This window comes from Chelon labrosus, assembly GCF_963514085.1.
Source record: "Chelon labrosus genome assembly, chromosome: 2".
NCBI lineage: Eukaryota > Metazoa > Chordata > Actinopteri > Mugiliformes > Mugilidae > Chelon > Chelon labrosus.
The window spans coordinates 17,280,317-17,290,578 of NC_140338.1; the positions used below are offsets into that span (position 1 = coordinate 17,280,317).

At 40.9% G+C, this 10,262-nt stretch overlaps 1 protein-coding gene across 1 annotated transcript; it reads left to right on the forward strand.

Moving 5' to 3' along the window:
* The first annotated feature begins 144 nt into the window (after positions 1-144).
* On the forward strand, positions 145-10,017 carry spag5 (sperm associated antigen 5). The gene is made up of 23 exons (XM_084564758.1): positions 145-579; positions 669-2,869; positions 3,009-3,198; positions 3,339-3,455; positions 3,611-3,703; positions 3,791-3,925; positions 4,032-4,151; positions 4,245-4,337; positions 4,430-4,564; positions 4,646-4,739; positions 4,829-4,976; positions 5,096-5,146; positions 5,331-5,505; positions 5,809-5,942; positions 6,305-6,473; positions 6,707-6,854; positions 7,528-7,753; positions 8,092-8,224; positions 8,378-8,458; positions 8,556-8,705; positions 8,982-9,056; positions 9,189-9,269; positions 9,378-10,017. The coding sequence occupies exons 1-23, from the start codon at positions 571-573 to the stop codon at positions 9,447-9,449; spliced, it is 4,830 nt and encodes a 1,609-aa protein (XP_084420884.1). The 5' UTR covers positions 145-570; the 3' UTR covers positions 9,450-10,017.
* The last annotated feature ends 245 nt before the right edge of the window (positions 10,018-10,262 follow it).

Consider the following 10,262-nt stretch of genomic DNA (forward strand, 5'->3'; position numbering starts at 1 on the left):
TTTAATACAAGAACATATGTCTTTCTGTTACTATTCATCCACAGCGGCCCAGTTTTGCACTTAAAGGCATATTGATCGACATCCAGCTGATTGTCTGACTGATGCTGCTAAAACCCCTTAAAGCATGGGTGACTTCAGCATTTATACTGTATGCTCATCACACTGTTGTATCAAGATACACAGAAGTTGTGAACCTGCACTTTAATGGTGATGTGTTGACAGTTTACTACCAAGCAGTTACAGCAACAACAGGAAACCCAGTAAGTTCAATATAAAATTCTTTGATCTTCTTTTGCAGTTGTGTAGATAGTTTCTGAGAGCTTCACCGTCATGTCCTCCAGGATGTCAGGTTCCACTGGGGAAGGCTTGGTAAGTTTTTTTTATTTTGTATTTTTGTACTCCTGTGTCATTCAGAGTGTATAATGTTAAATTATCAGCGAGCATGCTAACTAACAAAGATTCAACTTCTGTTGTTCTTAGCGTACTCCTCTGAGAAGTCTGGACAATGAAATTCAGCTCTCATCAACTCCATCGTCGAGGTTCAAATCAAAATCACAAGAAGCTGTGAAAATGACAATGGTAAGTTTTTAACTAACATTTCAAAGTATTGTCACTATTCTCAACCCATTTGTAACATTTTCTTACCCACAACTCATTCTTATTAACAGGCTGATTCTCTCAGTGACCCAGAGTCAAGATTGGACTCTTCTCCATCTACAGGAGCGGTACAAACCAGTCCTCCTTCTACTGATATAACTACTCAGACTGCTTCAGGACTTGGAGATGTAACATTTAAATCCTTCATCTGTGCTGGTGGTGAGATTGAGATTCCAGGCTCTTCATTTTGTGCAGAAGAGAGTATTATTTTGCCTAAAGATCAGGCTACACATAACAGTGAGACGGAAGATACAGTCATCTCTCAGAGTATGATAGTGGAGTCCTGTTGTGACCACAAAGAACACCCCTATCACAATCCTGATATGAAAGAGCATCGCTCTGTTGACACCAGTACAGCCCATCTCTGTGAAGTTCAGATCACACCTGTCTCTGCTGTTCCTGATGACAAACAAACCACACACGATGCAAGAGTTTTTGAGAATGACTGCAGTGAAGAGAAACAAGTCACCTGGAAATCATTTGCCTGTGATGGAGGTGAGATTGAAGTTTCAGATTCCACTCGACTTCAGGATGAGACTATTCCTCTGCCTAAGGCAGATCTTGGTGGCCCTGTACAAGACAACAGTATAAATTCAACCAACTACTCTTATGATTGTGGCAAGCAGTGTCAAGTGGATCACGCTGATCATCCTTACTATAGCAGCGAACTGCCTATTATTCCCATCATCACCACGTTGTTTGAAACCACAGATGATTTTGAGAAGCCTGGTGTCACCTTCAAGTCATTTAACTGCACTGGAGGAGAAAATTCACAGCGTGCCTGTGTTGCAGATCAGTCTCTCCCTCTACCAGCCGACCACACTGTGTCCAGCAGTGAGACACATGACAGTGGTACAGATCCAAGTATGACAGCTTTGCAAGGCAGTAATAATCATTTAGATCAATTACACGGTAACATTCAGAATTGTTCATCACCTCCATGTGAGAGCTTTTTCGCCACCCAGGAACCATCGCTGTGCAGCACTGGTGTTGCAGTCGTCAACCAGATAAGCTTGGTGGTACCTGATAGTCAGGCTGTCAGACAGGAGGGTGTTACATCCAGCTCGACCATTACAACTGAAGGTGAGGTTGAAAACCCAGATGATAACCAGTGGTCTAAGAAGACCTTCCCTCTACCTGAAGACCAGGCTGTAATCTGTCAACCACTCGATGAAAACGGTGAATCTGCTTCAGTTGCACAGGGTGACATTCAAGATAACAATAACAGTCAATCAAATAAGGATGAAGCCGTGGTAGATTCTGACTCACCAGCTATTAGTGGATCTTCAGTGACTAACACATCTGTTAAAGATTTGGATAATGAAACCGTTAATTGTCAAGAAACCTCCAAGTCTCCAGTACATCCCAAAGACAGTTCATTGCCGTCTGTGGTTCAAAGGACTGAGATTCCTGACTGCAGTCATTTTACATCATCAGCAGAGGTTCCTTCCGGGGGCCTTCCTGACCCCAACGAGTCAAAAGACAGTGCCATTGGTTCATCTGGAAATGGACCAGCTCTTTGTAATCCTGGGGAAAAACCTGCAGAAAACCTCCCTGATGTTTTGAAAGTCCTGTCAAAGTGTCCCTCCCTTGCCTCAGATTTGCAGTTCCTCAGTCCTGTTGTCAAGAGAGCCTTACTACCGTCATTAAAGGCTCATGGGAATGAGCTCACTGCTCAGGACCAGTTTTTGGCTGATGATTCAGCTCTCGACGACGAGAAAAGCTTGTTGGCTCCTGTTAACATTGACCCTGCTGGTTTATGGACAGAGTATTTGGAAAGCCCTATGCCTCGTCCTCTGTTCAACTCCACAACTCTAGGTCACAAGCCCCAGTCCGGTCCAGTCTCAGAGCCGGTTGAGGATGTGGGAGAAAAGGACAGTGCAGTGCCGCAGTCTGAAGTAAAGAAACCAGTTCTGGACATACCAATGATTCCTGATGGTCCACTTAAGCAGCAACTTCGGCAGATGGCAGAGTTCCTCATCTTAGCATCTGGAAAGATGGAGCCTGCAGTCGTCCCTGCTTCTGCTCCACCTTCTGCTGTCCTTACAGCCCCATCAGCCAAAGCTACTCCTGTAGAGTCCCACAGCGTCTGCGTGGGCACAAGTCCATTGAAACTAGTGGACCGCAGCCTCAATACATCTGGCCTGTTTAAGAGAGAGAGGGAATTCTCTGTGGTTGATTCCTGCACCATGACTGACCCGCTCCTGTGGAAGTGAGTGTCCTGTCTTGATCAAGTAATTTATTCACAGTTAGGTTACCACAGTTTTCATGATTATGGGCACAACTAATTGTGATTGAACTCAATTGTGATTTCTTTGGCTGCCTCTCACTGTCTGTGGATGTGATCTCAGTTTACTTCAAGGCACCTTAGAGAGCCTCCCCAGACAGGAGCTGGAGCAGAGGCTAAGGTCTAGCATGGTCATGGTTGAGGCCCTGGTGCAGCAGTTGGCTTCAGCCAGGACACAAGAATGTCCTGCAGGCCCTGCTCCTTCAGACCTCAGAGAGAAACTAGTTCAGACGGACCACACTGAACTCAGTCAGGTAAGGAAGCGTGACGCCAATGTTCTGTTTGGGAAAAGAAAATCTCACAATAACACGATGCTTGCATTTAGATCTATACAAGAACTTATCACAGAGCTCATCATCATGTCTCAGTCATTTGTTTCTTTTACTTCATATAGACCTCGATGTACAGAGACCTGTATATGGAGGCTCTGAAAAGGATCGATGAGGTGGAGCTTGATGGACGTTCTCTACAGAACCTCACGCAGTCAATGAAAGACATGAGGATCACCATGGTGAGACACAAACCACTACACAAACCACAGCCTATGTTAGTTTGCATACAGTACATAAAGTACTCTCACCTGTTTGTGTGCTTAAGGGCTTTAAGCACCCTACACTCATTGAGTGACTGTTTATGACTAACAGTGAAGAGTCTTTGTCTCAACAGGCAACCTTGAGTAGTGACACAGATGCTGCTCTGTGCAACATGAAAGAAATGAGTGACGTTGTCAAAGAGGACCATCAAAGCCTTGTTTCACATGTACGTAAAGATGTCTCATCTTTGATCAGGAAACCATGTTAACTGTTAGTAGTGCTATAATTTTCTTATTATTCTTCTGTTGTTTAGTATGAGCACATGAAGACTCTATTTGAGAAATCAAAGGACACACAGACCAGAATGATGCATAAGGTCAAAGAAGCTCTTAATCAAAGAAATGATATGAAAACTCAGATGGAGGAGGCTTTCAGTGCCAAGGAGGCAGTAAGTACTAATCATTCAATAGTTGTGTGTACACCCAGTGACTAGCAGCGATGTGGCTACATAAATCATATAATATTAATATTATACACAAAATATTGTTTCTCAGGTCTTCAGTGCGATGGAGCAGCTGAGGACACACTGCGCTGCAGAAATCTCTGCACTAGAGAAGAGTGTGGGGTGTCAGCAGGACCTCTTGGCCGCCCTAAACCAGACGTACCCAGAACAGGTTCAGAAAACAAACAACTCTACTGTAATTTATTCAGCTTAAGATCTATACCATGTCTTATTTCTGTTTATTTGTTTTCCTCTTCACATGCAGGTTGTGTTAAACAAAACCTGCGCTGAAACACTGAACTCGGCTTCTGATCTTCTATCTCAAACCCTGGATGATCAGTCCAGTTTGAGGACAGAAGTATGTTAATTTAATAAGTGCAACCCTGACCTAATAACTGCACAACCATACATGTGATAATGCTCATAACGCTCATGTTTGTGTTTTCGTAGCTCTACACAGTCAGAAGCCTTCTGCAGAAAACAGCTCCCATTCTCCTGAAGTTGAATGAGAGGGCTGCTGCGGCTTTGAGAGAGAAGGATGAACACATTTCAGCCAGAGACAAAGCTGTTGAAGAGCGGGAGCAGGTCAGACACCTTTAGTTTAATTTGGATATTTACATAACGATAAAATTGCATCTTACATTTTGAATAACCTCCTCTCAACAGATTGAAGAACAACTGAATGAAACTCATTTGAATCTCCAAACTGCCAGACAAGAGATTAGTGATTTAAATCTGCAGGTGACAATCCTGTCGTCAGGTAAAAACAGAACTTCCCCTGGTTCCCTTTTAAAATGGTTTTCTCCCTCATCAGCCTATATATTTGCTAATTTTCTATTAAATGCATAGAAATGGGCGTGCTACGAGAGAAGCTAACAGAAAAATCAGAGGAGAGCGGCCTGCTGGAGAGGAAGGTGACGGAGCTATCTGCTACGGTGTCCTCCACACTGGCATCCTACGCTTTCTTGGAGCAGGCCCTTGCTGCAGAGACTACAAAGTATGAAACGGCACTAATTACTTCGTAATAACACTTTGTTTAGCTTAGAAAGCAAACAGATATGTTCTGAAATGCAGTATGCATGTTCTTAAAACCTTTTTTTTTTTTTTTTTCCTCAGGTTGCAGGAGTCTTGGAAAGACATACAGCAAGCTAGAGAGAGGGCAGATGAGTAAGTGGTTGTGATCCCATGTTAACAGTTGTTGCCACAAGCATTCATAGGTCTGTTCTGTAACATTATATATGACTTTTAAATTTTTAAGAGTTGAAGTTGCTTGAATTATGCGAGATAAGCTCCTGGCCACATTTCTGCAAACTAATTCTGCTGCGTGTGTTTTGTCTTTCACCGTGCCCAGGTTGGAGGCATCACTAGGTCAGTCAGAGCAGCGCGTGTTTGAGCTGAGTCAGGCTCTGGTTCAGAGCGAGGAGGAACTCGGTCAGCTGCAGACCCTCTCACGGTCTCAGAGCACACAGATCCAGCAGCTCCAGGATGTTTGTACACAGCTCAGCGGCGTGCGAGAAATGAATGAGGTTAGCTCACTGAGTGTTCACGGATTACTGTGTTTTAGACCCTACTGCTGTTCTTTTATGCGTGCTGTCCACTGTCTGCATGGTCAATAAATGAAGGCAAAACAATATCTTAGTATACAAATAATAAATACAACATAAATAATTTATTCTCTTACAAGTCTTATTGTACTCTCGTTCTCATTCCTGAGAATCTTCAGCATTTCCTATAGAGCTTTGTATTTCATTCTGGCATCATAACGTTTTCATTCATTATACAGATCTATCTCAGATAGTCTTAATTTTCCTCTTTTCGTCACGTTTCAGTTCTTGCAGATGGAGAATGAGTTGGCAAGGGAGCAGGTTGCTGAAAGTGAGCGTTTGCTGAGGACAAACCTGCAGGCGCTGCGGGAGAGAAACATCCAGTGTGAAGACCTAAAAGAAGAAGTTCGTCAGCTTCAGTGAGTTAACAGCAGCCATCTCATCTTTTGCTGTTTTTCATCCTCTTTAGTCTGGTGTTTGTCATCCGCAACAACCACTGATTTATTTATTCATTTACTTTTTGCCTACCACGCTTCTTGTATGTGTTACGTTTAAGATATGGATGCGACATATCTGTTGAAAGGGATTTGTATTTTGTGTGAATGAAGATATAAGTCTGAATAGGCTTTATAATATATTTGATTAAGGTAAATATTTCTACACATAAACAGACTTTCTATGTGCAGTTTTATACCTAAGCAAATCCCCCTGCTAATCTGAAGTTGTTTGCTTGCTCTATAAACTGAATAATAACTTGTCTGTCTCTTTGTGTGTGATAAAGGCTTGAGAACATCAATTTGCAGGAAGAGCTGGAAACCACAAAGTCCAGAGAAAGTGCATCCCAGCTGGAGTTTGGAGAGAAGATTGCTCAGGCGGTCACTGAAATCACTTTGCTGCATCACACACTGCGGGGACTGACCAACGAGCTACATGCTGCTCTCAGGGATGAGGTAATTTGCAGTAACATGATACAGTACAGAACAACTCGGCCAGAGTTCACAACTTTGCTCCATATACTGTTGCATGTGCTCAAATAATGTGTATTAATATATTATTAGTTGTGGTTTTGAACCCTTGAAATATTTTTTCACCGTTGTTGTAGTTAGAAGAACTGGATTAATTGTGCAAGTGAAATATTTTTAGAGACTTTGTCCCACACAGGTTTATATGCCTTACATTTCAGAAAGCAGAACCACAGAAGGATAAAGAGTCTCAATCAGTCCACAGAGGGAACCCTCATCAGTTCTCCAGCTCCTTTGTCGACAGCATCATGGTGGCATTAACTTCTGAGGAGGAGGAAGACGTCAAAACAGACACTCCAACTGGATCAGGTAATCCAGCTCACCCCACACACACGTAGGCTCTCTTAAGACTAGAATGAAATGTGTTGGTGTTTATTTGCTAATAAAAGCAGCCTGTTGGGTAGCTTTTTTTTTTTTTTTTTAATTTATTTTTAAATCTTGAACGTCGCAATTATCAGTGACACAGTGATGCTGATTAAGCCACATCAGTCTGAATAGGCTAAGGTGCCTCATCTTGACCACCATTTAATTTCAATAGCTTGAATATATGTGCAGCATGTTGTATGTGTTCCCTTGTAGATACAGTTCTGTGAAGGGTTACTTACTGGTTGGTTTCCTAATAGAACCCAATGTTCTCTTCCAGTGTCAGAGGGGATAATGACGTGTTGTCATGCTCCTTTCCTACTCTAATATTTTGTTCTTTCTAAGTCAGCTGCTGTTGCAATTGCGATGTTTTCCCCCCAGAAAATAAGCATCATCTAAAATTGTCCACTATCTTTTGAATGGACACATGACTCAAAATAATAATAGAGTTATTTTATCTGCACAGCTAGCTTTTGGATAACAAGGACCATTTCTAAGAAAAACTGCTCACATTTATAGGAAAAATTAACGAACATAACTGTAACTCGATTGATAAAAGGCTCAAATGTCATCTAACGACTTGGTACAGTTGAAATCTAAGTTGCAGCTCTCACTTCAGTCCCTCCAGAGTCTGAAACTTTGTTCAGTGACACCAGCGCCTTCACTCGCATTGCGGCCATCACTCCTAAAAAGAATGCGGTTGAGTTTGAACCAGAGAGAGAGGAGCAGAGAAGTGTGGCAGACATGCTCGCTGACCTGGGCACCACTGTCACGGAGCTTGTCAGCACGCTGGAGGTGGTGCAACAGCGCAAAGATGCACAGCTGGCAGAGATGCACAACACCATGTAAGTGCTATAAAAATGTATGTTTTGAAAGGAAATGGCATTTTTCACATGGGATTCTCATTTGAAAATTAATTGTTGTGTTTAGAAACTATTGTAAAAAAACACAAAATGGATTTTCCTTTTTTTTTCAAGCCAACAGTTTGAAACACAAAGCATTCAGTTTTACAGTCATGTTAAAAATTTAAAATGAGGAAGTTAATTAATTAACACATTATCTGCATTTTTGTGACATTAAGATAACATAATGATGCTATTTTTTTTTTTTTTTTTACACAAAAGACAATTTGGGAATATAAACTCTATCTTCTTATTCAGTAATGTGTGATGTTTTGTTCCAGCTTTGGCCTGCAGGTGGAACAGGAGGCTGCTAACAGCAGGCATGAAGCTGAAGTGTCTGAACTTAAACATCAGCTCAGTCGTATGAATATCTTGGTGGAGAGGGGAAATCAGGCTCTGCAGCAGAAAGCTCAGGTAAGGGCAGCTGTTACTGGACTTAATCTATGACGCTAAGCGAGGAGGTGATCTTTGTATTGGTACAGACGTTTGCTGAGTGATGACAGTGATCTGTTAAAGCAGAGAGGATCACTGGCAAGTTGACTTAAAAGCATCTCCTTTATTTTATAGGATGAGAAAAAGGTGGCAGAATGGATGGCAGAAGTGCAAGAGGCCCAGGAAATTCTAAATAAACACAAGACTGAAAATAATGTAAGTCAGCAAATAAGAATGAAAAAACATACTGGGCACTCCTGGTGGGGACAGCATATATATCATTTTTTATTTTTGTTTATTATTTTTCTTCCAGGAATTGCGAAAAGAAGTGACTGAGCTTCGTCGAGCTTGCCAACAGTCGAAGGTTGAGACTCAGTTCCTGCGGGAGGAGTTGAGGAAGGCTGGTGGTCAATCAGCCAACCCAGCACACGTCCTGGAAGAGAAAATCCAGTTATTGAAGGAGGTATGATCGCGTCAGTTTTGACGTCTATAACTATATTCATTATGTGTGTATTAATTTACTATCACTCTTTTACACTTATATTGTTTACCTTGCGTGTTATGTGCAATGTAGTACTTTTTTACTACTGGCTGCAGGTACAAAAATACATTTCACTGTGCATTGTACTATGTATAACTGTGTATGTGACAAATAAAAATCTTATCTTTTTAGCAAAAGGAGAAATCATTTCACCTAAACTGGCCATTTTGTCAATCATCTCTTGAATTTGGTCTGTAGGTGGAGAGACTGAAGGCAAGTCTTCAGGAAGTGGAGCAGGCCAGAGTCAAACTCCTCGAAAGAGCAAAGAGACATGTGAGCATTGACCTATATCAATAATTTTCCTGACTTCTTTGTCTTAGATGGTCTTTATACCCGTATCTCAGAACTGTCTTATTAGTAATTATCTGACCTCAGATGTTCATGACGTCTTGATGTTTCTCACAGCAAATGATCCACCAGGCCAACCAGCAGAAAAGTGAGAATGAGCTTCAGATATTAAACAACATGATCAATAAAATCAGAGAGGTGAGTGATGCTTTTTTTTGTTTGTTTGTTTTAATTTATGCTGTAATAAAATTATAATTTACGATTTGGATATTTGAGGTAACAGATGTTTTCATTTCCCACTCACAGACGTTGCTGTCTTTGCCAGAAGCTGTGAAGAATAGCGAACAACTCCAACAACTCGTTGAATACATCGGCTGACGTGTTTGTTATCGTCTCTTGTCTCTTTTATATTTATGACTGTTGTGTTTAAACTTGTCACGGCTGTAAGTGTTCTTACTTTTAGTATTCATTGTTGTGAGTTGTCTCTGCTTCCTTTTGCGTTTTATAAGTGTTAGGAAGTGATACTAATAATAAAAAAAATCCCAATGTTTTTAAACACTCCATTTGTCTATTCATGTTATTAACATCCTGACCCAAGGGCTAATTCTGTGATGTGTTGTATAAAATGTTATTAAATGTTAAATTAGTTTGATATAAAAATATGCCCTTTCCAATGTCAAAATATTAAAAACAAAAAAAAGTGTTTCCTTTCCTGACGGCACATTTTATCGTAATTCAACGGAGGTCAGAAATGGTGCAGTCATGAAGTGTACCGTGTCAAATGAATGTTAATACCTCTTTATTCCATAGTTAGATATTAAATATTGCCAAATGTTATAATATTGAATAAGAGCAGTGTGGGGAAAAGCTGGTTTACAAAAAAAGTAAGTATTTCTTATTAAATGATGAAAAACAACCTCAGTCAAATCATTGCTGCGTATTATCTATCTATGTATTTACATATCTATATCTGTATATATATATGTATTTACATATATGTGTGTGTGTGTGTGTGTGTGTGTGCGCCCAGTTGTTGTTTTGTCGTAATCCTCATTTAATCCTAGAGTTTTACATCCTTTTACATTCAATGCAGGAAGAAACAGTACTACGCATCTGTCAACAAACCTTTTTTTTTTTTGGGTAGAAACTTCAAGTGTCTTAACTATAATGAGGTGCTTCGCCGCGAGTCCC